The sequence below is a fragment of the Pseudopodoces humilis genome, chromosome 18 (genome assembly GCF_049639895.1).
Source record: "Pseudopodoces humilis isolate 2021_Gansu_Grassland_sample_001 chromosome 18, ASM4963989v1, whole genome shotgun sequence".
Taxonomy (NCBI): domain Eukaryota; kingdom Metazoa; phylum Chordata; class Aves; order Passeriformes; family Paridae; genus Pseudopodoces; species Pseudopodoces humilis.
The window spans coordinates 17,074,906-17,100,394 of NC_142217.1; the positions used below are offsets into that span (position 1 = coordinate 17,074,906).

Below are 25,489 nucleotides of genomic sequence, written 5' to 3' on the forward strand. Positions count from 1 at the left end.
AGTGACTTGGAGAGCTGCTCTCCTAAAGCCAACCACCCCCAGCTGTAACAACAACCAGCTTGTGTTGGACAGAGCCTGGAGCCCCAAAACTCCAGCTGCTCCCCAGGACTCCTCCAGGCCTGGGTCTCGTAATTCCTACGGAGGAGGTGCAGCCCTGGAGCAGAGCTGCAGTGTCTGTGCTGACAGTGCTGAGCAGAGGCCTCCTGTTTCTCTAAACTCTCCTGACCTGCAGCATGCAATCAGCAGGAAGCTCTGCGGATGTTGTAGGTGCTCCCTCGTGGAAGTCAGAGGTTTTCAGGAATCCAGTTCAAGTATGAGGGCAGAGAGGGTGGCCGTGGCTGCAGCACTTACTCGGGCAGGTAATAGAAGCAGATGGAGACACAGATGTTGCTGGGGAAGCAGATGTCGATGCACAGGTAGATGAGGCGCTGCCTCCCCGGCCCTGCCAACGAGCAAGGACAGCAGTGAGAGCAGTGCTTTGGTCCTGCAGTGACAGAGTCCCCAGGGATGCTCTGGTCCTGCAGTGACAGAGTCCCCAGGGATGCTCTGGTCCTGCAGTGACAGAGTCCCCAAGGATGCTCTGGTCCTGCAGTGACAGAGTCCCCAGGGATGCTCTGGTCCTGCAGTGACAGAGTCCCCAAGGATGCTCTGGTCCTGCAGTGACAGAGTCCCCAGGGATGCTCTGGTCCTGCAGTGACAGAGTCCCCAGGGATGCTCTGGTCCTGCAGTGACAGAGTCCACAGGGAGCTGAGCAAGGGGAAAGCCTCAGGGAATGACCTTTCTTATTAAAGCTGGAGTGAGACACAGCAGGCTGACAGCTCAGCAGGCTGCTTTGGCTGAGGATGAAGGGGACAGGGATTAAGCAGTGATGTCTCAGGGCACAGCTGTGTGTGCTGGCTGTGCTGTGCTGCTGGGGCAGCTCAGAGCCCATCCCAGTGCCACAGCTGAGGACGGGGTGGGTACGAGGCAGCACTTGGGGATGGTGAACACACACACAACGGTCTGATTTTGCACTAGAGGTCACCCATCGCTGTCCTGGGCCTTGGCAGCCCATGCTGGGATACATCAGCTGTTGTGCAGGAGAGCCTGATCCTCTTAGAGGTGCTAGAAAAGCTCTTGCTTCCCCTGCCAAGGGCACTGCCCCACTTACCCTGGCCTCTCCGCACCCAGAAGATGGATGTGTGCTCACACAGGGCCTGCACGGCCTCCCCCAGGCCCCCGGGCTCCACCTGCTCCCCTGCCACAATGCCCAGGAACTCCTGGTAGAACTTGGTCTGGTTGTTGTGCTGTAGCAGCTGCTCAGCCTGAAAGAAATGTCCCGGTTGGTTCCTCCCAAGGCACTTTGGCCCTCCAGCCCCACAGCCCTGCTCTGGCTCCCAGGGCAGCCCAGGACTGCTCTGAACCCCAGCAGCTTTCTCCTGTCCCAGGCTGAGGCTGCCAGATCCCATTTTCTGCCTGTGGGCTGCTGGCAACCCCAGCACTACCAAGTTTTGCCATTTAGGAGCCTCAGGGCTGGGCAGGTGCTTTCCTCTCCCTGCATCCCTTTTGGGAGCCTGTGTTCCTACACTTGTCTGGGAGGGAGGACCAAGGAGCCCCCAGGAGTCACTGAGGAAATGGATAGCAGATGGCAAGTGCACAATAAAATGGGGCTTTCTGTCTTCTGGAAATGGAATCTGCCCCTGCCCAGGCATCCACTGACATTTTGTTCTGAGGGTCTGTCCACATGATTGCCTCCAACTTTCTTCCCTGGGAGTTGGTAACAAACCCCCTTTGTTTTTCCTCCCTCTGATTTTTGAGCAGGTAACAGAATCCAGTGGGAGCCCTGCTGTTCCCCTGCATGGGCCACATCCTCCTGCCCCAGCCTGCAGCTCAGCTGCTTCCCACAGGAGCCAGGGAATGGATAAAGCCAGGAGCTGCTGCTCAGAGCCCAGCCTGGGGGCACAGCAATGAATCCCTCAGAGCAGGGGCTGCCACTGCTCCTCGGGGCTGGAGAGACACCCTGCAAATCCACACAGGGCAGAACGTCCAGCGAGCCTGTGCAAAGCTCAGTCCATCCCCAGATATCCCGGCAGTGCTGCAGCAGCTGCTCACGGGGTGCTCAGAGGTGTTGAGAGCTGTCTGCAGGTCCCAGGGCTCCATCCTCCTCAGGTAGCAGGCTCGCTGCTCCAGCGGCTTGTAGCACACGTAGCCCTGTGGACAGACGTGTCCCTTGGAGCGGGCAGCACACAGCCACCCCGGCCCAGGAACCCCTGGAATGCACATTCTCCTTTCCCCTGCTCTGTGTTCCATGCCTAAAGGTGCAGAGGAAGGCAGCAAACAGGAGCTGAGGAGGCAGGGATGCCCCGGCACTCACGTTCCTGCTGTCGTACAGCACCGCGGCGCTCAGGTTGCTCTGCGAGGTGACGTGGTAGGTGACGGTGCTCCTGGCCTTGTCCACCACGGCTGTCTGGTTCCTCAGCAGGTGCTGCTGGCCCTGGAGCGTCACTCGGCCGAGCTGGGAGCCAGCCTGGGCACGAGGAGTGGGAGGGCAGCACCCAGCATCAGCTGCTCAGTGCTTGTGTGCAGCTTCTCCCACCACCATCCCCTGTGCTGGGCCCTGCTCCTTGGCTGCTTCAAGGATTTGAGGGGAGAGGAGGAGGCTCTGACCCACGACTCCATCCTCACCCCAGCGCCCCAGAGGCACCCAAGGCACCAGGTGCTGGAGGAAAGGGCCAGGAGATTCTGCCACAGCCTCCCTGCCCCGTCTGTGCCTTCCTGCATTTGTCCAGCCAAACTCAGCCCAGACCTCAGCCCATCCATCCCTCCTGGAGCTGCTTCCCACACAGCTCAGGGCTGCAGGCAGCAGGAGGCTTCCTGCCCACATCAGGATCCCTTACCTGGGCAGAGCTGGGGGAGAAGCTGAGAACCCCCAGGACACTGATGCCAACAGCTGCAAAAAACAACAAGGCAACGGACGAGATGATCCAGAAGGTCCTGGAGGGAGCTGGGAACAGCACTGTGGCCCTCCTGTCCTGGGAGCCAGGGCAAAAGAAGGAGGAGCAGGAGTTAAAATTGACCCTTCTGCCAATTCTTCTTCATCAAACGTGTTCCCAGCTCATGGCACAAATGCTTGTGCAAACTGGTTGGAATGCAGAGCTGCCAAAACATTGTAGCACCTGGAATAATGAAGCCTTTATCCCACAGCACTGGAATTCCAGATCCAGCATCCTGGTAACCAGCACTGCCACAGCCAGGAAAGCTGCAAAGCCCCAGGGCAGGGCTGGAGCAGCAGCTTTCCAAACACAAGGAACAACAAATTCAATTATTTTGATTTACAGCCGAAATCCCCAGTGGGACCATCAGCATTGGAATCAGATCCTGTGTGGAGTGACCCTGCTTCTGTTCCCCTCCCTGTGCTTGGCTGTGCTGGATTTTCTTGCTAAATTGTTCTCCATGAGACCAAGGAAAAGAGCTTGGCAGTGCTGTGACATTTCTATTGGCTCTATTAATTTACTTTAATTCTTACATTGAAGCAATTAAATTTAGCTTCATGGCACATAACAGGATTTTTACAAAGCAGAAAATGTGCTTTCAATAATCTCAAACACAGCCACATTTAAAAAGTAACCTGTTTCTCAGTTTTCTGAAGGACAGAAAAATCCAATCCACCCCAGGATTAAATGTGCTCCAGCTGCACAAGGATGGGCTCATCCAGCCTTGGGACAGTTGTGGATCTTTATTGGAAACATAATAAAGGCACGGTCTGTGATAGAATCACGGGATCCTGGAATGGTTTGGGTTGGAAGGGACCCTAAAGCCCAACCAGTCCCACCCCCTGCCATGAGCAAGGACACATTCCACATCCCAGGCTGCTCCCAGCCCTGTCCAGCCTGGCCTTGGGCACTGCCAGGGATCCAGGGGCAGCCCCAGCTGCTCTGGGCACCCTGTGCCAGGGCCTCACTGCCCTCCCAGCCAGGAATTCCTGCCCAATATCCCACCTAACCCTGCCCTCTGGCACTGGGAAGCCATTCCCTGTGTCCTGTCACACCCTTGGCCAAAGTCAAGTCCAAGGAGGAAGGACAGAGCCAGCCTTTGCCCAGGAGCTGCTGTAACAGGGAATACTCACTGCAGGAATGGGAATACTCACTGCAGGAATGGGAATACTCACTGCAGGAACAGGAATACTGCAGGAATGGGAATATTCACTGCAGGAATAGGAATACTCACTGCAGGAACGGGAATACTCACTGCAGGAACAGGAGGAACAGGAATATTCACTGCAGGAATGGGAATACTCACTGCAGGAACAGGAATACTCACTGCAGGAATGGGAATACTCACTGCAGGAACGGGAATACTGCAGGAACGGGAATACTCACTGCAGGAATGGGAATACTCACTGCAGGAATGGGAATACTCACTGCAGGAACAGGAGGAACAGGAATATTCACTGCAGGAATGGGAATACTCACTGCAGGAACGGGAATATTCACTGCAGGAATGGGAATACACTCACTGCAGGAACAGGAGGAACAGGAATATTCACTGCAGGAATGGGAATACTCACTGCAGGAACAGGAATACTCACTGCAGGGGCAGCATGGCTGGCACCGTCCCCTCCGTCCATCCTCCACCTCAGACGAGGACCTGGCTGCTGCTGCTTTGCCTCCTGCCCACGCACAGACTGGGCATGATCCCGGCTCCAGGCACAGCTGGGGAAGCTGAACGTGTGTCTGTGGGACATAAATACCCGTCCCTCGCAGCCAAAGGGCTCTGCAGGAAGGGGAAACCTGAGGCTGGAGCGGGAGCTGAGCGCTGCTGTCAGTGCCCAGAGCGGCTCTTCCTGCCCAGCCCCAGGACGGGCAGCAGCCACAATCGGGGTCTTTGTGTGCCCTCGGGGCTGGCACGGCCCAACACGGGCCCAGGTGAGGCTCTTTGAGAGATCAAATGACCAGGGGACAGTGGCAGCCTGCCCTTGTGGCAGCGGCAATTCCCACATTTCAACGGGACCCCGGTGCTGCCGGAGCTCCGTGGGCTGGAGCCAGGTGTTGATCCCGCTGTCCCGAGCCTGTGCCACCCTGGGAGGAAAAGGGAAAGTGCCACAGAGGCACCACCACAGCCTGTGCTGCACTGACACCCGTGTCCTGTCATGAGAAACTCCCTGTGGCTGCAGCGTTCTCTGAGCATCCCTGAGCAGTCCAGGAGCCCCCAAAATGTCCCAAACCTGCCAGTCAGAACAAAGGTGTGGAATCAGAAAAAGCTAAGAATTCCTTCATGTGATGTCTGTCCAGGGAAAAGGCAGGTTTTGGACATTTTCCTATCCCAAGGCTGAACAAACTGGCTGAAGGGAGCCCACAAGAAAGAAGGAGAGGGACTTTGGCCAAGGGCATGGGCAGGACCAAGGGGAACAGCTTCAGTGCCAAAGGGTTGGATTAGATGTTGGAAACAAACAGCTGGGGCTGTCCCTGGATCCCTGGCAGCGCCCAAGGCCAGGCTGGACAGGGCTGGGAGCACCTGGGACAGTGAAAGGTGTCCCTGTCATGGCAGGGCTGGGGCTGGGTGGGATTTAGGGTCCTCCCAAACTGCATCCCTGACTCCCAGGAGTCCCAATGCAGGCTCACCAAAGCTCACGGAGACGAGACCACAAAATGAGGCAACGCTGGGGAGAGCAGGTTTGAGAGTTTAATGGGAATTCAAGTAGAGGATTAAGAACTGTTTGGAAGTCAGAACAGAGTTTTGAAGCACGACTGACACTGCCACCAGCACATTCCAGCATCCCTGAGCCCAGGCAATGGCTCCCCTGGCAGCGAGAGCCCTCAGCAGGGACAGAGCTGCCTGAGGGATGCTGGACTCTCTCTTCTGGCCTTTTCCTGACACATCCTGACACAAAAAGCACCAGAGACTGAATCCAAACCCGCACTGTTACATGACACGACCTGCAGCGAGTCCATCACGTCCATCTCCATCTCTGCAGAGTCCCAGATCAAGGGCAAGTTCTGCCCCTGGGACTCTGCAGTCCTTCCTCTGGAGACAGGAACAGGGAAAAGATTATCCACATTCCTCCCACAACTCCAAATTACAAACAAACAGCCTTTCAGAGGTTCAGCCAGACCCTCTGCACTGCAGGGTTATTGCTGTACAAACAAGGTGACGAGTTACCAGGCAGGAAATGGCATCAGCACTGCCCGAGCTCCTCAGCTGGACAGGAAGGAAAACCAGTGCTTAAATTGAACTGTAGATACTGGAATCTATGAAATAAAAGCGTGTTATTTGCATATATAATTTTCAATTACTTCTGTAATGCAAAAGCTCTCACTGTGGGATTTGGGCAGCACAAAAACCACCCTGTGGTGAGCCCCTCATTGCCCAATCCCACCTGGAGATCAAATGGAATCATCCCTGAGCAAGCCAGCACTCCTCCTCACCACCCACCGTGCCTGGCCCCCGCCGGCACACGTGGAAGATCTGAACCTCAGGGATGGGAAGGAAGCACGAGCTATTGTCACACACAGCCAGGAACCAACAACTGTCCTGGGCACTACATCCATCCATGGACTGAGCAGGAATTGGGACTGTGCAGCTAAAGCCAAGGCAAGTGGCTCGCTGAAGCTGAGGGAAGAGTAGGAGCTTGGTATGGATTAATCCAGGGATTTCTGGGAAGCAGCAGGAATGAAGGACAGTCCTGTGTGGCTACAGACTCTCTGCATTACCAAATGCAACCGTTTAGAATTAAATCAATGAAGTACATTCCTCTCATCCTCCCTCCTGGGAAACAAGATATATTATCATAGACTCTATTTATAATTTAAATATATTCTGCTCTATCTTTATGCTCGGGGAATGCCTGTGTGTACATGCACTTTACACACACTTTACAAACCTTGGACAGACACTGTGCAGCAGCCAAGGTCTGGAATTATGTGGGATCATCCCACTCTGCATCACAAGTGCCAATGTGCAGTGGTCAAATGAAGGAGATGAATTTGTGTGACCTGACGTGGGGCTGTGTCCCTGAACATGGCCCCAGTCTGGGAAAAGGAAAAACCCCAAGGGCAAACACCAGCTCCACAAAGTGTTTCTAAACACAACCAGAGATACTGCACGTCCCAAGAGTCCCTGAACAAACCTGGCTGAGCCGTGGCCCAGCCTGGCCGGGACATGATCCTTCCCCTCAGATCCACCAGCTCCACTTCCCCAGCTCAGCCCGGAGGACGCTGCGCCGTGGAGCCCCACAAACATTGCATCCAAGCACTTGTAATTAAACCCAGCCCCAAGCCCCAGCCCCGGGCAGCACCGTAATGCCCCCTTTGTTCCAAAGTGCATTTCAGAGTGAGATGTAAACAGAACCATACCGAGAGGACAGAGAGGAGACAAGCTAAGGGTTCTAACTCCGGGGAGCATCTAGTGCGTACGCTACTGCCGCGGGCCGATGGCCGGGGCCGCCGCTCGGGCCCGTTACTCCCCCAGAGCCGGGAGCAGGTCGGCGATGCTGTCAACGTAGTAGTCAGGGACCAGGCTGTGCCTGGCAGGACAGCCGCTGTCCTGGTGGCCCCGCACCTCGTCCAGCGCCGTGACCCCGGTGAGGGTGAGCAGCGTGGTGAGGCCGCAGTCGTTGCCCATCAGGATGTCCGTGTCCAGCCGGTCCCCCACCATGATGGTGCGCGCGGGGTCCACCTCGAACTCGCCGGCCACGCAGTCGAACATGAAGCGGTTGGGCTTGCCCACGATGAAGGCCTCGCGCTGCGCCGCCGTCTCCACGGCCTTCACCAGGCATCCCGTCCCTGCGGGGAACAGGCAGCAGGGATTAGGGGCACAAGGCTCTCGGTGTCCACACCAGCCAGGACAAACTCGCTCAGCACTTTGGGAACGCGACCTCAGCCTGACAGGCAGAGGGACGGGTCAGTCCCAGGACAGCTGGTGCACAAAGCCTGCCAGGAGGCTGGAATTCCATCCCACAGCGTCAAAAGGGAACTCCTATTCCAAAGTAAAGGATCAATAAGGATTCCCTCTCTTTCAGGGGTGCTGTGGAGGAAAGGCTCCGGGACGCTCAGGCTGCCTCGAAGAACCCCAGGACAGCTGGAGCTAGAGGGGGCCTCTGGAGATCATCCAGTCCAACCCCGCTACAAGGCAGGGTCACCTGGATTAGGTGACACGGGAACGTGCGTAGGCGAGATTGGAAAATCTCCAGAGACGGAGACTCCATGACCTCCCTGGGCGGCTGTTCCAGGGCTCTGCTCTCCCCACGGGAAGCTCTTCCTTAGGCGGAGGCGCAACTCCTTGCGTTTTACCAAAACACCGAGGTGTGCTGCGCCGCGGAGCTGAGCACGGAGACCCCCCCCCAGCCCCGGGACCATCCCCTCCGCCCCCCGCCGCGCGTACCGGGGATGCCGGCGCCGCCCTCGAGCGGCAGCCGGTGGTCGCGGTTGGTACCGACGAGGAGGCAGTCGGTACCGGCGCGCAGCAGGTACCGCAGCGCCTGGCACAGCTTGGCGTAGCTGAAGTGCTCGTCGAAGCCCACGAGCACGGCGCGCACGGCGGGGTCGAGCGGCGCCTGCACCCAGTCGGCGGGCGCGGGCCCGGGCAGGGCGGCGGGCCCGGGCCGGAGGTGCGGGATGCCCTCGGCCCCCAGCTCGGCGGCGAGCGCGGGGCTGCCCAGCACGTAGGCGGCGGCACCGGGCGGCAGCGCCTGCCGCAGGTAGCGGGCGGCGCAGAAGGCCGAGCTGAAGATGTGCCGGGGCTCGGCGGGCGGGAAGCCGAGGCGCCGCAGCTTCTCGGTGTAGGCCGCGCGCGTCCGCCCGCTGTTGTTGGTCACGTAGCACAGCCGCTTGCCCGCCGCCGCCAGCCGGCCCAGCGCCTCCGCCGCGCCGCTCACGGCCGCCTCGCCCCGCCACAGGACGCCGTCGCAGTCGAAGAGCAGCGTGTCGGCGTTGGCGAGCACGGCCCGCGCCGCCTCGCCCTCCAGCCGCCGGCAGCGCCGCGGGCCGCCCGCCGCCATCGCGTCTGCCATGGCCGCCCCGCCGCGCCCGAGCGCCCCGCCGGCCCCATTGGCCGCGTGGCCCCGCGCGCCCGCTGCCCGCGCCTCCCCATTGGCCGCGCTCCGCTCGGGCCGCGTCCCCATTGGGGGGCGGTGCCGGCGGCCACGCCCACCCCGCCGGGAGCCGGCGCCCGGTGTCCCCTCCGTCCTCCCGCGCGGCGCCGCCGAGGGCGCCCGGCGCGCTGCGCTCCCATTGGCCGCTCTGCCCGAGGGCCCGCCCCCCGCGCGCCGCTATTGGCCGGGGCGCTTCGGGGCTCGTTCTGGAACGCGTTAGGCAATTCCTCGGTAACTCGTCGGTAACCGGCCCGGCTCCGCTCCGCCGGGGCTCGGGGGTCACCGCGGGGAGCGGAGGGACCGTGCTCCGACACCGCCCGCCGTCCCCCGGAACCCCGGCACGGCGGACGCGTTCCCCGCCGAGCCCCGTCCCGTTGTTATGACGACACGGCCGTAAAGCCGCCATCTTGCGGCGCGTTGCGACACGGGGGCCGCGATGGCAACGGGCGCGGGGCCGGCGGCGCTTACGGCAGAAGCGGCCGGGCCGGGCCAGGGCGCGGCAGCCGCGGGTTCCGCGTCCCCCGCGCCCCCCGCCGCCCTCATCGGCCTCCCGCCGCCCTTCGGCGAGCAAGGTACCGCCCTCACGGGGCCCCGGCCGGCACTGCCAGGCCTGGGGGCGGCGCGGCCCGGTGGGTGAGGGGGTCGGGCCGGTGCTGGCAGCGGGGCGGGAGGCGGCGGGGTCTCCGTGTGCCTGAGGCGGGATGGCCCCGCTCCCCTCCAGCATCCCCGGCAGCTCAGCGGGCCGGGCAGGGCGGCGGTGCTGGCTGTATCCCGGTGCCGGGAGAGGCTGTGGAGCCGCTCCAGCCCGTCCGGACGCGATCCCGGGCTGGCCCTACCGGAGCAGGGCGCGGGGAACCCACCGGGCCCCGCGGTCCCGTCACCCTGGGCCCATCCCGGGCTCCCGCGGCGGCCCGGCCCGCCTGACGGCGTTTTCCCCCGCAGACGAGGATGACGTGCACAAGTGCGGGCGCTGCCAGTCGGAGTTCAGCTCGCTGCAGGAGTTCGTGCAGCACAAGCTGCAGAAGGGCTGCCAGCGCCCTCCCGACGCGCTCGCCGGACTCCTCGGCCAGGAGGGACAAAAGGTGACAGCGGCTGCTCCGAGCCGGGGCTGCAAATAATTAGGATCCAACGGTCTGTTGGGTTGGAGGGGAGGGAGCAGTGTGTTGGGACAAGCAGAACCGGCCTGCTGAAACGTGCTGTGTGCCAGCAGGTGGTTCCTGCTGTCGAGGAGTCCATAACTGTTGCTCACATCGTTGTTGAAGCATCTTCCATAGCAGAGGAGATCAGTAACGCCTCGGCCATCGTAGGTGAGCTCTGGGGTGCCTTGGCACCTGCTCCCTCATCTGTGTCCTGTTGGGGTGGCTTTGGGTTGTGGTTGGGTGGGTGACACCTCTGTGTCGCTGGGATTTGAGGCAGGCTGTTCCTGCACAGCAGCCCTGGGCCAGCTCTGCAATCCTTCCCCCACCAGGGCCATGGAATGGTTTGGGTTGGGAGGGACCTTAAAGCCCATCCAGTGCCACCCTGTGCCATGGCAGGGACACCTTCCACCGTCCCAGGTGCTCCAAGCCCTGTCCAACCTGGCCTGGGACACTTCCAGGGATCCAGGGGCAGCCCCAGCTCCTCTGGGCACCCTGTGCCAGGGTCTGCCCACCTTCACAGGGAACAATTCCTATGCAATATCTATTCTAAATCTAAAATCTACCCTCCTTCAACTTAAGTAATACAAATTAGATGTTGAACTCTATTCCAGAAGTGCCCATTTTATGCTGCCATAATGAGAAGGTTGCAAATAGTTGAGTAGCAGGTTTAAAATAACTTTTCTCCTTATTTCTGTGTGAAATGCTGGAAGAGTAGATGGTTTGTTGGCTAAAGTTCTGTCCTGTAAAAAACCCAACTGTCCCCCCACCTTTTCCCAGGCAGTGGGCACATCAAAGAGGTCATTGTAGCAGGAGACCATGTGTTTGAGAACCCGAATGGCCACGTGGATGGGGAGGTCAGTGAGGAGCAGGGCAGCCCCGAGGAGCAGGAGCAGGACATTTCCACTGAGCTGATCAAGGTCAAGCTGCAGGTGAACAAGGAAGGGCGATACGTGTGTGAGCTGTGCCAGAAGACATTTAAAACTGTGAGTATCCCCTCTGCTGGTGTGGCTTTGGGAGCCTTTTAGGCTGGCTGTAAACTAAGACACCCCAAGACTCAGTAACAGTGTGCTTTAGTGCCTGCCACACTTCCCAGAGGGAAGTTCTGCTTTCACAAGGAGCCTTGTTATCCTTTACAGCTAAAATGTAAAATCTTTAAACTACTTGGAACGTCTCTTAAAGGAAATTCTTTCCCTAGGCCAGCATCCTCAAAGCTCACATGATCACTCACAGCAGCAGGAAGGACTATGAGTGTAAACTCTGTGGGACTTCCTTTAGGACAAAGGGGTCTCTGATCCGACACCATCGGCGGCACACGGGTAAGACTTCTCCAGGATAAGAGTTCCTTGTTACTGCAGCTGTCTGTGGTTATCCATTTGCCTCCCAGTGGAATTCCTTGCTGCTTCCCTTGTTTTACTGAGCTGAGTCCATTGTGCTCCCCAGCATTTGGGGTGCTGGAAGTGGAAGGTTCTGGGATAGGCACAGTCGTGTGCTGTAGAAAGCTGAATGTGTTCTTCAGCTTGTCACACACAGCTGATCCTGGATGGATCCTGTGCTGGATTTAATATGGTTGTTTTGGTTCTTGTCATTTCCAGATGAAAGACCTTACAAATGCAAGAAATGTGGGAAAAGCTTCCGGGAATCGGGAGCTTTGACTCGGCACCTTAAATCTCTGACACCTTGCACTGAAAAAATCCGCTTCAACATGACCAAAGAAATAGTTGTCAACAAAGATGATCTGCCATCAGGTCAGTGATGCTGCCAGGACCTGCCTCCTGTCTGATAAAGCCAAACCCTCACTTTAATAGAAATTCCTTCTGGGTCAGGCTGCCCAGAGCAGCTGTGGCTGCCCCTGGATCACTGGAAGTGTCCAAGGCCAGGCTGGACAGGGCTTGGAGCAGCCTGAGATGGTGGAAAGTGTCCTTGCCCGTGGCAGGGTTGGAATTGATGGGTATTTCCAACCCAAGCCGTCCCATGATTCTTATTTATGATAAAAAGTATTCCCGTGGTCTTGAGTTTATATTTTTTATACCAAGAAAAAAGTAATTTATGGAGCGAAGCTATTACCTTGAAGCTGGGTGTGAACTCAAGAAAGTCTGAGAATCTGGTACAAAGGTGCCTTAACAGGCACCCTGTGCTCTAAGGCAGATTTTTTTAGGGCACAGGGAGTTTCTGAAGGGTGCATTTCCCCACGTGGTCCATCCCTTGCAGGATCCTGCAGCTCCAACACAGACACAGTGTCCTCGATAGCGAGCGAATCCATCGAGGGCTCCCCTGTCATCCACCTCGTGACAGATGCAAAAGGCAACGTGCTCCATGAAGTCCATGTCCAGATGCAGGAACTTCCCGTGGTGGATGCTAAACCCCTGGAGCCAGATGTGAGTGTCTGAAACACCCTCCCTGTGTTCTACACAAAGAACATTCCAGCGCGTGAGCAGAAGTGTCTCGGGTGCTGACAGTAAATCTGAGTGTGAAGGCTTTGTTGGTTTTCATGTGAGTTTGTTATTCCTTGGGTTGTGAGAGTACAGATCCACCTCATCATCTTCCTCCTCAGCCCAAGGTGTTCCCTGGTTGATCTTGGAACCCCATAGCACAGCACTGGACACCCCAGAGAGAGTGACCCTCGCAGCAGCGTTGCTGTAAAAAATTGTGGATTTGCTGTGCCAAACTTCCTCTCTGTTCCTCCAGCAGCCGCATCCTGAGGAGCTGCCCTGTGAGGGGGAAGTGAACAGTGAGAACCTGCTGAGGCAGGCCATGAGGAATTCGGGAATTGTCATTGAGAGAGTGGCTGTGGAGGAGGTGCAGAAGCCGGATGAACCTGCGGCAGCTGCTCCAGAAGAGCTGGAAAACAAAGGGGTGGAAGTAGAAGAGGAGCCATGTGGGGAGCAGTGTGCTAAACTGGAAGGAGCAGAGTCTGTATGTTTGTATTCCATCAACAGATTAATTTTTTAACCTTCCTTGTCTGTATTTGGTTGTGGGCAGCGCTGTTGTCCTCATGTGTCTCTGCTGTACCCGTGGCTTTGTGTCAGGTTTTAGGGTTATATTGTGCAGGTGTGATTTAAGGGAAATGTCACTTCACACATGTGCTGTCTCTTTTCACAACAGAGATCTCTTTTCTGTCAAAGCTGGAGTGTTTAATTGGGAATTTGCGTAGCAATCCTAGGTGGACACACCAGTACAAAAAAGAAAAAAGCTGTTTTCCCATTTTCTCTCCAGCAGACACCTGCAGAAAGGACCAACGGGTACAAACGTTATGTTTGCTTTCACTGTAATGAAGCCTTCAATGAAGCTGCTGCCCTGGAAACTCACAGCAAGGGGCACACAGGTAACGTGGTGCTGGGGCTCAGTGACCTCAGCCATGCGCTTCTGATGAGGAGAGTCTGGGAGCTGGGCCTGCTCAGTCTGGAGAAGGGAAGGCTGAGAGGGGATCCCATCAATCCGTACAAATCCCTCCCAGGGGTGGCAGAGGATGGTGCCAGACTCTGTTCAGTAACAGGACGAGGAGCAGTGGCCACAAACTAAAACACAACAACTTCCACCTCGATGTGAGGAAGAAGCTCTTTCCATGAGAGAGGAAAGAGCAGAGCCCTGGCGTGGCAGAGCCCTGGAACAGCTGCCCAGGGAAGGTGTGGAGTCTCCCTGAGGAGACATCCCAAACCCACCTGGACACGTTCCTGTCACCTCCAGGTGACCCTGCCTGGGCAGGGGGCTGGACTGGATGAGCTCCAGAGGTCCCTTCCAAGCCCAGCTATTTTGGGGTTCTGTGAAAGCCCACACATGCGGTTGACAATACAATTCCTCTCCTTCTCCAGGTTTTTTTTTGTAACAATTCAGTTACACCTGTACCATCAACCACACATTTTTCTCTCCATCCCTCTAGAGTACAAACCCTTCAAGTGTGAGGAGTGTGGCAAGGAGTTCACCAAGGGCTACCTGCTGAAGAAGCACCAGGAGGTGCACGTGAACGAGCGGCGGTTCCGCTGCGGGGAGTGTGGGAAGCTCTACAAGACCATAGCCCACGTCAAGGGGCACCGGCGCGTGCACTCGGACGAGCGGCCCTACGCCTGCCCCAAGTGCGGCAAGCGCTACAAGACAAAGGTGGGCCCCCCTCAGAACCTCCACACTGGCCTCCCCAGAGCCAGCCTTTGGCAGAGGGGAGGAGGTTTTGCTCCTCAAAAGAGCAAGTGCCAGCTCGCCTGCCTCTTATAGGATGCCCAGAGAAGCTGTGGCTGCTCCATCCCTGGAAGTGTCCAAGATTGGATGGGGGCTGGAGCACCCTGGGATAGTGGAAGGTGTCCGTGCCCGTGGAAGAGGGGTGGAACAAGATGTCCCTTGAGGTTCTTTCCAATCTAAACCATCCAGTGAATCTGTGATCTGAAATTCCAGAAAGATGTTTTGGTTTAGTGGGCAAAAGAAGGACAGTCTTTGTAAAACCATCACATTTCTGAAGAAACTGTTCCTTCATAATAACGGTGTCGTGGTTCTGGCCAGGACAGGGTTAATTTTTGCAGCGGCCAGAACATTCTGGTGTGAGGGAAAGGGGTTCCTTCTGTCTGTTCTTAAGACAGGTGAATTGCTCAAGTCTTTCATGTACCCTCTGTCATCGGTAGTGTTGTTATCTTCTGTTTCTGGTAAATTGTTCTTGTCCTTGATCTTCACCTTTTGTGCCTCCAGTTCTCCTCTCCAGCCCACTGAAAGGGGAGGAGGGGAGCAAGTGTGTGGCTCATGGTTTGGAGAGTCTTGGTGAGAGCACTGCTTTGGGGAGTACCCAAAGCACCTAAACCACCCTAAACCACCACCCAAGAAAATCATCCTTGTGTCCTACAAAAGACGTCGAGTTCCACCCTGGGAGCTAAAACCCTGCGCCCATGAGCTGCCCGTGTCCTTTCTGAGCCCTTCCCTTGCCTCCCTGTGTGTGCAGAACGCCCAGCAGGTGCATTTCCGTACCCACCTGGAGGACAAGCCCTACGTGTGCCAGTTCTGCAGCCGGGGTTTCCGGGAGAAGGGCTCCCTGGTGCGCCACATCCGCCACCACACCGGAGAGAAGCCCTTCAAGTGCTACAAGTGCGGGCGCGGCTTCGCCGAGCACGGCACCCTCAACAGGCACCTCAAAACCAAAGGTGAGCAGGGCTGCCCTGAGGGGAGCCTGCTCAGGGCTTGGATTTGGGCAGGCTGCCCCTGGGCCGGGTGGGAATGGTGGTGAGGGTGGATCTAATGACCCGTATGGAAGTGGGAATGTTCTGGAAGGGTCGGAGAAAAGCTCTCACCGATAATCTGGTTTGGTTTGGTGGGATTAGTTGCACTGGACTGGCTGCTCCTTTAACTCCTAAGCAGGGATTTCCAGACTTCTTCAGCTAGCTCTGATGGTGTTGTTCCAAAGGAATAATACAAGTTTATTGGAGGAAAAAAGGACTTTTGTAGGAGATACTGAGATATATCAACAGAAAAGATCAGTGATTTAAAATGTACCCAAATTCTTCCTGTGTGTTCTTCACACGTGGCTTGGAACCCTGAGTGGTTTTACCACCTGAATTTACCCATGTGGTGTTTGGAATTGCACTGGAGAGCTGCTCTGCTCCTGGTGTCACATGGGCTCTTCTGGGCTGCTCTTTGTCCTGGTGGGCCCAGAGCCCCTCAAGTGACACTGGTCACTCGTCCATGGCATCCCCTTGCTGGTGCTGCATAGCATCTTCTACCTACAATTAGAGACGGTCACAAAAAACGATGTTTTTCTGGAATTCCATGCAGGTGGCTGCCTCCTTGCTATGAAAGAGGTGGAAGAAGTGGTAGTGTCAGAGGAGAGTCAGTCTGCTGACAACTTGGCAGCCACGGTCCTTTCGGAAGATCCACACACGGTTCTGGTGGAGTTCTCCTCGGTGGTGGCAGACACCCAGGAGTACATCATCGAGGTGAGAGGGGGCAGCCAGCCTGCTCATTGGGAATTTAGCACAAGGTTTGGTCAGGAAAAGCTCTGCAGTTGTTCATGTTCCTGCTCCAGGCTTTTGGGAGAGGGTAAAACAGGCTCTGTCCTACCTGCATGGCCCCAGGAGTCAGTGGGATTAGCCTTGTTTGGAAGGAAAGCACTCGGAGCTTCCCCACCCTCCCAAAGTGCTGTGGGTGCCAGGAAAAGGAGAAGGGGAGACCAACAGTGGTTCAGCAGGAGGCTGAGCCTGAGAACTTCTCACCACTCACAAGCTTGCTTCAGCTTTCCCTCCTATTTTCTCACATTTCTATTTATCTTCCTTTGTCCCAGATAATCTCTGTTGTTTCTAACAGAGGCTGCCAAAAGCAATGAATTCTGTATTTCACTTTCTCCCCTCCGTCACACAGAGCCAGTTCTCATCCCAGCAGGGTAACACTGCTCAATTATTGAGTGCTGCCGTAGTTTTTCTCCAGGAGGAGAAAAATCTGCTGCTTGGCCAGATCCTGCTGAGGGAGGACATTCTCTTTCAGTTGTTTGTGAACGTTGTGCATTAATTTTAACTACTTCCTGATAATGGGTTTGGGAGGAAATGTCAAGGAGTTATCTTTGGAGTAGCTACTGCATGTGGGGGGAACAGAAAGAATTGTGTAAAAGATCTTAGTGACTTATATCTTGGTGATAAAATTCTTTTTATAAGAACCTAAAAAGGGAATCGTCTTCCTTTGTCTTTCAGACTTCTACTGAGGACATGGAGACCAGCGAGGCTACTGAAATAATAGAGGGAACAAGGCATGAGGTAAAGCAGTCCTACAGAGACAGGAGGGGTGACACACTGCGGAGTGTTCCTGGGGTGAACAGCTGGAGCAGCCTGGAAAGCACAGCTCCCCGTGCTTGTCAGGCCCCTCTGCAGTGATGATTGTTAATTCTCCCGGTGAATCAGCGTCACTGCAGCCCCTGTCCCCTCGCAGGTCGACAGCCACATCATGAAGGTGGTGCAGCAGATCGTGAACCAGGCCAACTCCGGCCACCAGATCATCGTGCAGAACGTCACCGTGGCCGAGGGCGCCGCGGCCGCCGACGCCGGCGACACCATCACCATCGCCACGCCCGAGAGCCTCACCGAGCAGGTGGCCATGACCCTGGCCTCGGCCATCGGAGACGGAGCCGTGCTGGCCACCGAGGGCGGGCTGGCCGCGCAGGAGGCCACCGTCACCATGGTGGCGTCCGAGGACATCGAGATCATGGAGCACGCGGGGGAGTTCGTGATCGCCGCCTCGCAGGAGGGCGAGGTGGAGGTGCAGACCGTGATCGTGTGAGGGAGGGGCAGCTGCAAACGGCCCGGCTGCTCCAGGCTGACCTGGCCACTGGGGCTGCTCAGAGAGCGATGGGGAATGTTCTGGAGGGAGGTGGCTTCATGGGACAGGGCAGACCCAGAACGGGGCAGGGCAGACCCAGAACGGGGCAGGGCAGACCCAGAACGGGGCAGGGCAGACCCAGAACGGGACAGGGCAGACCCAGAACAGGGCAGGGCAGACCCAAAATGGGACAGGTCAGACCCAGAACGGGACAGGTCAGACCCAGAACGGGGCAGGGCAGACCCAGAACGGGACAGGGCAGACCCAGAACAGGGCAGGGCAGACCCAAAATGGGACAGGTCAGACCCAGAATGGGGCAGGGCAGACCCAGAACGGGACAGGGCAGACCCAGAACGGGACAGGGCAGACCCAGAACAGGGCAGGGCAGACCCAAAATGGGACAGGTCAGACCCAGAATGGGGCAGGGCAGACCCAGAACGGGACAGGGCAGACCCAGAACGGGGCAGGGCAGACCCAGAACGGGGCAGGGCAGACCCAGAACAGAACAGGTCAGACCCAAAATAGGACAGGTCAGACCCAAAATGGGACAGGTCAGACCCAGAACGGGACAGGGCAGACCCAAAATGGGACAGGTCAGACCCAGAACGGGACAGGTCAGACCCAGAACAGAACAGGTCAGACCCAGAACGGGACAGGTCAGACCCAAAATGGGACAGGTCAGACCCAAAATAGGACAGGTCAGACCCAGAACGGGACAGGTCAGACCCAGAACGGGACAGGGCAGACCCAGAACGGGGCAGGGCAGGCCTGAGGTGTTCTCAGTCTAAAACCAGTATCATGAGTTAAACCCTGGGCCTGGTCACGCTGAGGAGACTGACAGGTCACAAGTGACATTCAGTATTCTGTACAGCAGCCTCAAATTAAGGAAGATCCTTTGGGAATCGGCTCTCTCTGCCCATGGGACAGCAGTGGTCTGGTTTTTAAAAGGATTCAGAAAGTGTAGCAAATATATGGGGTCTCACAAGGAATTATTTCAATATATGCATTTAAAACAAGTTGAGAAAACCAAACCTAAGGAGTTGTGGTGTCTGTTGAGCACCACTGAAACACTCTCATGCCTTTAACCTCACTCCTTCAGGCCTCCCAAGGCATGGTACTGCAGTATTTCTCTTTTCTTTGATATCCTGGACAAGTAGCCTTATGTACTGGTCTATGAATGCATCATTGTACCCTGCAATGCCAGCCAGGCTGCTCTGAGAGCCAGCCTGGGGGCTGGAAAGCCATATTGTATAGGAATTTGGTTTTTTTAAACCATATGTGGATTTTTAATTGCATATTGTACAGACTCAGCATGTAAATAAATACATTTTTAAAAATAAAATTATTTAAAATTCTTACTATATTTTTTTTTCCAATTTCTCTTCTATTATACTCAAACAGAAGAATTTCTGGAAGGAGAGGAGAACAGGGACACTTTAATTTCCTTCCTGAAGTTAATGCTCCAAAGCTGCAGTAGGACATGGTTTCTGCAGGTAAGATCCTGCCAGAAGTCAGTTTTTCAGCTAAATACACACAACCTATTGTAGTCATTGTAAACAGTCATGGGTCAATTGTTTCCCAAAGAAAGATACAAAAAGATGCTGCTTCCTCAAGATTCACAGGAGCTCTGTGTTAGCCCTTCCCAGAGAGAAAGATGGACCAAATCCCTGTCATCAGGGGCCAGGACTGAGGGAGGGAGCTCAAATGATGCTCTGCTGAGCCACCAGGATGTGAATTCTGCAGTAACCTTGTTCCAAAATCCGTCTGGGCATCCGAGCCCCCTGCTGAACTAAAGTCTTGGGAAACATCTAAAAATGCCCAGAGAAACAATAATATCTTCATGTTTTCTTCTTCCTTTCCAATACTGTAGGAGGGTTAAAGATTTCCTTTAAATTCCTCCAGATCCCTTTAGAATAAATGTTTTTGTAGACGAGGGGTCTGCCATGAGGCTGCGAGGGGAGATGGGGGGAGCCCCCAGATTTTCGGGATTTGCACCATTCATTGGTGGTTTGGTTGGTGAGGGCCAAATACAGACTGAAGGAGCAATATCCCCCCAGGACGAGTGTGAGCAGGATGACGAAGCCCAGCATGAAGACAATCCTAGGGAAAGTCAAGAAAAGGTGCTGCAGAGAGAGAGAGAAGTAAGTTAAAATGTGGGAGGGTTGAATCCCACGAGCACTGCACAACCCCAGCTGGAATGCACATCCATGTGCTGGTGGAGTTATCTGCATCCCAGGTGTGTCCTGCTTTAACACCTCCACAAAGGTACCTCAGGGACTCTCAGCTGTTTCCTAAACTTCACCACATCAGCTAGTCTTTGGATTGGAAATTCCTTCTCTATGAACCAGATCTGCCAAGCGGAGACGGGAATCTGTAGGACGGCAAGCGCTGTGAGAAAATTCCCCCATTTTTAAAGTGTGTGGTATATTTCAGCAGCTTTCTAAGCCTAGTTACATGTGTAAAACAGCTAAAAACCTGCAGTGTGTCCCAAAGCCCTGCAGTCCCTCCCCACGCTGGGGGAGCAGGACAACATTCCTGCCAGCAAAGCACGAGAAAACATTTTACAGCTGACCTGAACGAGGAAGGCGATCTCCACGGGGTGCTCCTGCCCCTGGGCATCCAGGTAGGAGCCGTGCATGATGTTGGAGAGCAGCAGCACCTGGATGAGGAGTGCAGCTGTGACAGCAGCCAGGGCTGCAGCGGTGGCTGTCAGGGACAGCAGGTACAGCAGGAACACGCCGGCGTTGGAGGCTCCAATGCAGTTGTTGACCCACACACAGTGGTGGTCGAAGCGGTGCACGCACGTCCTGCAGACACCTCGAGGAGGCAGGGGCAAAACCAGTGTCTCAGCACTTTTTTAAGTTAGCAGTTTGAGCTTTATGTGTTTTTTTTTTAAGCTGAATGTATGTGGGAGTTGCAGTCAGGGTTTAGCTGGCAGCTTTTGAAGCAAATGAATTCAACTGTGTATCCTAAGAAAAACAATGTATTCCATTTCCTCTGTTATTCACCCAGACTGCAGCTCCAAGACTTTGTTTTCTCTCACAGTAATGCCTGTCAAAGCACTTGAAAGGTAGAGATTGTAGCTCCCACCTTTATTTTAGATTATAAAATTAAGATGTGGACTTCTCATCCCTGCCAGGCTGGACAGGGCTCGGAGCACACAGTGGAAGGTGTCCCTGCCCTGGCAGGGGGTGACATGAGATGGGCTTCAAAGATCCCTCCCAGCCCCAACCATTACAGGATTCTGTGACTGTGAAACAGAAAATCCTGATCTGGGGTCCTGACAGGTGATAATTTCTCATTTAAATTCCAGCTGCTCACAAGCTCAGCTGTTCCTGACCCTGAAATATCCCTCAGAACCGGTGATTTCTGTGAGAAGAAAAAGCACCCAAGCAGCTCCGTGGATGGGCAAATGCAGCTGTGACATGGGACCCCAGGAAAACAAACAGAGCCCTGTGAGCACTGAGCTGATAACAGAACAGCTGTAGTGGGAACTGCAGCTCCTGGGGGAGAATTCCTTTGGGAAGGTCTTACTGCCATGGTTATCAAGGAATTTCAGATCCTTACTGCAGTGCTTGGACCTGGCTGGCTTCTCCACGGAGCACGTGGGACACACGAGGCCTCTCTGAAACAACACCCCATCGTAGGCATAAACCTCCACCAGGGATGCAGCATTGGATTTTGTCACTGTACCTGCAAAAAGAGACAATAAAAAGAACTAAAAAATGGGATTTGTAGCCTTTTTCTTCCTGTTTTCAAAGAGCACGAGCATGATCTCACCAGGATTGGCCCGGGAGCAGAGCATGAAGCAGCCCAGGTTCCCAGCCAGCAGCAGGTAGGGCAGGAGCAGGGGCAGGAGGTGGAACTGCAGCTCCCTGCAGTACACAAACACTTCCCAGGTGTATTCCCCAAACACTGCAGCCTGCAGGGCTACGTGCAGGACCACAAACAAACAGCTCCTGGAAAGGAAAGGGGACAGTCTATTTAATACTCAGCATCCTGATTAACGGGTCAAGTACACTCAGAGGTGATCAAAGACTTTCCAAATGCAAGGAGACACCTCTTTTAGGTTTTCAGGCCAGCTTGGATTGCATATTAATAGTGTTTTCTCCATCCACTGGCTTCTCCTTCTCTTCTTCCCACATATACTCCTTTAAATATGTCAGCTCAATTCCCTGCTTTATTCACATGTCCTTTGGAATTTTTTTTTCCCTGTCAGTACAAAGTCTTATAATCACTTGCTGCTGACAAAATATGCCACAGCAACAGGCCACAAAACATTCTGCCAGAAGACATTTGCTATTCTGAAAGCAAAGAAATCCCCCAAAATAATCTTAAGAACTCTGCAATAATATAACCAGCTGTTAGAAAATAAGGGTGGCAGGAGGTGGGCGGTGGTGAGCACCAGTTCCAGAGCATGTGGAGGATGCCAGTGCCCCCAGCAGCTCTGACAGTGTCACCTCTGTGTCTCAGGCTGTGCCAGAGCAGAGGATCAGCAGAACAAGCACAAAACCACCCCGGCACTCACAACACAGCTGCAGATTTACAGCCCTGAAGTCACTGCCACACCGAGCTGCTGTCCCCAGAGAAAAGGTATTTAAATCATTCCTGAGGCACCAGAGTTTACAGACACACAAAATCCACCTGAATCCAGCAGGCTGCACGCTGGCAGCTGTGCAGCTTCCCCCTCAGCCACCTGCATGTCCAGGCTGCTGGACTGAGACTAATGGGATTTGAGGGAGAGGATGGAGACTGAGAGTCTGTCTGACTCCGTCTGCAGCTGCCAGAGAGGCTCTGGTAATTCCTGTGGATCCCAGGATCCCACCAGTGTCACCAACATCTGTTACTGAGCCACATTATCTTCATTTGTCAATATGTTCAAACATTTCAGGCTACCACCCTCTAAACAACGACTGAGGAAGGGAGAGACAGCAGCCTGGCAAACCTCAAAGGGAATCTGTCATCCCTGACAGGCATCCCAAACACAGACAGAATATCTGAGGGTGATACTGAGAGCTCTGCTGGTGGCAGGAGATCCCAACAGTAACCAGAAATAGGAGTAAAGAACAATGCCCAAGGTATAAAAGTGCAATACCTTGTGTGGAAGAGCCTGTGCAGTGCCCGGTGTGTCACCCTCTGGAGCTGGCTGGGGATCACCAGTGACAGCACCTGAGAGAAATGAAGCTCTGGCCATCACTGCTGCCCTGGGGCAACCTCAGATTTAATCACAAGTCCCTCATCCCTCAGTTCTGGACCTGCACAGCCACAGCACCAGGGGGAGGCTCCTTTTCAGGGGCATCTGAGCTTCTCACCACAGAATCAAAGCTGTGAGAGACCTTCAAGATCACAAAGTCCAACCATACCACACAGAATCACAGAATCCTGGAATCACCAAGCTTGGACAAGCCCTCCAGGCTCCTCGAGTCCCAGCTGTGCCCAATGCCCACCTTGTCCCCAGCCCAGAGCCCTGAGTGCCACGTCCAGCCCTTCCTTGGGCACCTCCAGGGATGGGCACTGCAAAGCTCCCTGGGCACTTCCAGGGCCCTTTCCATGGAGAAAGAGTAGAGGCAGGAATGCTGCTGGGGTTTCCCACATGAGGTTCCTACATTCCTGGGAGCCCCCCAGGCCCGAACAAACATATCTGGGTTAATGTGTGAAAGTTCTAAGGAGCTTAGGGTGGGTGTAGGGTGGGGATGGGTTAAGCAGGGGATAGAACTGAGCAATTCCCCTGTCACAATATGCTCCATCAGCCCATCTGACAGATCCAGGGGAGATAAGCAAAGGGATAAAGCCTGTGGCATCCAGAAAAGAGAGAGAAGAATATCCACGAGCCATCCAACCCCCCAAAAGTGCAGTTTCTCCAAGTACAGCGGTGATCCAGGCCGATGGCTCCATGTCTAATTGCCCTTTCAGGCACGGCTGGACGTGCTGGAGAAGGAAGCTGTTGACTGAGTGAATCCCTCGGGCAGGGCTGTGCCTGGGGAGCTGTGTGCTCGCTGCTCCGAGCTGACAGATCTCTATAGCAACACAGAGCAGGAATTAGAGCGGCTGAGCCTATTTCTAGCTGACATGGAAGGAAAATATGCAGCGAGAGAGATGTGAAAGACCAGGAGGCAAAAAGCATATGTGGAGCTGAGAAGATGCTAAATATTTTGGTGTGAGCTGGTACATCTCGGCTCGGCAGCTTGAGGGATGAGTGTTTGTAAAAAGAAGATTTTTCAAGTGTGCTGTAAGAGGAAACACAGCCCAGCAGGAAAGAACGTGCAGGAAACCTCAACCCTTGCAATGCCAAGTGCCCTCAGCTGCTCCTCCACGGCCCCTCCAGGCCCTTCACCACCCTGGTGTCCATCCTTTGGATGCTCTCTAAGAGCTTCAGACCCTTCTGATATTCTGGGGGTTTGTATTGTATTGCTCCTCACCTTATAATAATTTATCTTCTATTCTGACCTTACATTTAGCATTGCCTGCATTTATAGCCCAGGTAAAATATTGATTATATTCACATGTATTTATTTCCAGGCACAGGTATTGATTTGATTCCTCCAGACACTGGCTTCATACCTCAGCAGTAATTTAATTGCTGCTGTTTAAACTCTTCATAGCAGCAGCTATTAAGGTATGGGGGGAGAAAAAAATCAATTTCTCTGCACTGTGTGTCTATAAACCAAAAGGAAGCATAATACCAGTAATAAAAAAAGTCTGTCTGAACTCCTGTGAACAACATTAAATATAATTTACAATTTAAGTGATAATTCTCTCATCCTTTTCCTTCAAGGAATATTACAGTTTTTTTTGGTTTTTTATTTGTTCAGACACAGCCCAACAGACAGAAAAATGAACTGGTGCTTTTCCAATCCCCTGTTTTTACAATAAAATGCCAATTCTTAATCCTCTTGTAAAGCTCTTCATTCCTGCCTCTTTCTTAGTGAACAAGAGCCTGCAGCATTAACACACACATTAAAGAGCTTCCCCTAAAATATCTGCCACCACTTATAATTTTCTCCCTATTTTAATCCTCAAAGCTCCCCCACCTTTTCCCTCTCAATGACAGCAGCCAGTACCACTAAACTGTGAATTCCTGTGGCCTGATTCTTATTTAATTTCTCAGAGTTGTGTTGTGGTGTTACTGAAGGTGAGAAGCTCCATCCTCACCCCAGACAGGCACAGGCAGGGAGGGGAGCTGGGAGACCAAAATGATTTTTATTACCTGCTTAGGCAGGATTAATAATTTCAAAGGAAGTGAATTTCTATTTCCTATCCCACTTCCTTGAGAGCAGACATGAAAACAGGATGGAATATTTTATATTATCACTCTGACCACACACACAGGCTGTTTTTGTTGTTTTTTTTTTTGAGAACAAATATAGCAGCTGCACTACTTTTAGCACAACAAAGCAGGGCAGATTACCAGAACGGGAGATGATCATTCCCCTGCAGGTTCATTCTTTACCTGGAAGCCCAGTGCTTTACCTGGCTTGCCCTGCTGACACTCCTTGTGAGGAAACTCTCCTTCCTTCCCGAGCAGAGGCAGAGCAGGGCAGTGGTGGCCAGCACAAAGCACAGGTAAATCAGGAAGAGCGTCAGGAAGTCCATCCCGAGCCTGGAATGGGACAGGAGCAGCTGTTGGACCCTGGCTGCCAGGCTGGCATTCCCTGAGCTCGGGGATGGAGCAGCCCCAGCGCAGGCAGGGCCCCGGGCCAAGGCAGGAACACAGAACCCCAAAATCCTTTAGGCTGGAAAAAACTTCCCAGCCCATCGTGCCCGATGCCCACCTTGCCCCCAGCCCGGATCCCCGAGTGCCACATCCAGACACTCCTTGGGCACCTCCAGGGATGGGCACTGCAAACCTCCCTGGGCACTTCCGAGGCTTGGCCACCCTTTCCATGGGGAAACTCCTGCTGCTGCCCACCCTTTCCATGGGGAAACTCCTGCTGCTGCCCACCCTGAGCCTGGGTTCCCTCTCCTCCTGTCCCTGTTCCCTGTAGCACAGCCCGAACCCCCCGGCTGT

General features: G+C 54.7%; 4 protein-coding genes across 12 annotated transcripts; 1 reads left to right on the forward strand and 3 right to left on the reverse strand.

The window, feature by feature from the left end:
• Positions 1-78: 78 nt before the first annotated feature.
• Positions 79-8,986, reverse strand: PGP (phosphoglycolate phosphatase). Of its 2 annotated transcripts, XR_015774108.1 has the most exons (3): positions 8,359-8,986; positions 7,332-7,760; positions 79-442 (listed from the first exon to the last, which is right to left on the reverse strand). XR_015774108.1 is itself a non-coding variant. In XM_005523222.3 (2 exons), the coding sequence occupies exons 1-2, from the start codon at positions 8,984-8,986 to the stop codon at positions 7,435-7,437; spliced, it is 954 nt and encodes a 317-aa protein (XP_005523279.2). In that variant the 3' UTR covers positions 5,640-7,434. The 2 variants fall into 2 exon arrangements, 1 of the variants encoding a protein (XP_005523279.2); XM_005523222.3 differs by lacking the exon at positions 79-442 and having other exon boundaries at positions 5,640-7,760.
• On the reverse strand, positions 911-5,945 carry BRICD5 (BRICHOS domain containing 5). Its single transcript, XM_014252542.2, has 5 exons — positions 5,906-5,945; positions 2,877-2,929; positions 2,354-2,506; positions 2,092-2,190; positions 911-1,304 (listed from the first exon to the last, which is right to left on the reverse strand). Exons 1-5 carry the CDS (start codon positions 5,943-5,945, stop codon positions 1,014-1,016), a joined length of 636 nt encoding a protein of 211 aa, XP_014108017.2. The 3' UTR covers positions 911-1,013.
• Positions 8,987-9,503: 517 nt separating the features above from the next.
• Positions 9,504-20,907, forward strand: E4F1 (E4F transcription factor 1). Of its 7 annotated transcripts, XR_015774104.1 has the most exons (17): positions 9,504-9,639; positions 10,010-10,149; positions 10,278-10,374; positions 10,984-11,189; positions 11,402-11,522; positions 11,799-11,951; positions 12,415-12,581; positions 12,892-13,119; positions 13,420-13,528; positions 14,084-14,301; positions 15,125-15,323; positions 15,952-16,112; positions 16,860-16,922; positions 17,095-17,421; positions 18,883-18,974; positions 19,539-19,717; positions 20,795-20,809. XR_015774104.1 is itself a non-coding variant. In XM_005523223.3 (14 exons), exons 1-14 carry the CDS (start codon positions 9,504-9,506, stop codon positions 17,440-17,442), a joined length of 2,346 nt encoding a protein of 781 aa, XP_005523280.1. In that variant the 3' UTR covers positions 17,443-18,839. The 7 variants fall into 7 exon arrangements, 2 of the variants coding, with proteins under 2 accessions (XP_005523280.1, XP_087920291.1); XR_015774105.1 differs by lacking the exon at positions 19,539-19,717 and having other exon boundaries at positions 20,795-20,907; XR_015774103.1 differs by lacking the exon at positions 20,795-20,809 and having other exon boundaries at positions 19,539-19,728.
• Positions 19,319-25,395, reverse strand: ZDHHC4 (zDHHC palmitoyltransferase 4). 2 transcript variants are annotated; one of them, XM_088064169.1, is made up of 8 exons: positions 25,254-25,395; positions 24,952-25,081; positions 22,577-22,650; positions 21,262-21,440; positions 21,049-21,174; positions 20,054-20,298; positions 19,751-19,852; positions 19,319-19,604 (listed from the first exon to the last, which is right to left on the reverse strand). In XM_088064169.1, exons 1-8 carry the CDS (start codon positions 25,364-25,366, stop codon positions 19,320-19,322), a joined length of 1,254 nt encoding a protein of 417 aa, XP_087920295.1. In that variant the 5' UTR covers positions 25,367-25,395; the 3' UTR covers position 19,319. The 2 variants fall into 2 exon arrangements, with proteins under 2 accessions (XP_087920295.1, XP_087920296.1); XM_088064170.1 differs by lacking the exon at positions 19,751-19,852.
• Between the last annotated feature and the right edge of the window lie 94 nt (positions 25,396-25,489).

Coding starts and splice junctions, on each gene's coding strand:
- PGP (XM_005523222.3), bottom strand. CDS start 8,986: ATGGCAGACGCGATGGCGGCGGGCGGCCCGCGGCGCTGCCGGCGGCTG. Junction 7,761..8,358: donor GGGCGGCGCCGGCATCCCCG/GTACGCGCGGCG, acceptor TGTTCCCCGCAG/GGACGGGATGCCTGGTGAAG.
- BRICD5 (XM_014252542.2), bottom strand. CDS start 5,945: ATGGAGATGGACGTGATGGACTCGCTGCAGGTCGTGTCAT. Junction 2,507..2,876: donor TCTCCCCCAGCTCTGCCCAG/GTAAGGGATCCT, acceptor CCTCGTGCCCAG/GCTGGCTCCCAGCTCGGCCG. Junction 2,191..2,353: donor TGCTGTACGACAGCAGGAAC/GTGAGTGCCGGG, acceptor GTCTGTCCACAG/GGCTACGTGTGCTACAAGCC.
- E4F1 (XM_005523223.3), top strand. CDS start 9,504: ATGGCAACGGGCGCGGGGCCGGCGGCGCTTACGGCAGAAGCGGCCGGG. Junction 9,640..10,009: donor GCCGCCCTTCGGCGAGCAAG/GTACCGCCCTCA, acceptor TTTCCCCCGCAG/ACGAGGATGACGTGCACAAG. Junction 10,375..10,983: donor TAACGCCTCGGCCATCGTAG/GTGAGCTCTGGG, acceptor ACCTTTTCCCAG/GCAGTGGGCACATCAAAGAG.
- ZDHHC4 (XM_088064169.1), bottom strand. CDS start 25,366: ATGGAAAGGGTGGCCAAGCCTCGGAAGTGCCCAGGGAGGTTTGCAGTG. Junction 21,441..22,576: donor CACAGGCTCTTCCACACAAG/GTATTGCACTTT, acceptor TTTCCTTTCCAG/GAGCTGTTTGTTTGTGGTCC. Junction 19,605..19,750: donor AACAGCTGAGAGTCCCTGAG/GTACCTTTGTGG, acceptor CTCTCTCTGCAG/CACCTTTTCTTGACTTTCCC.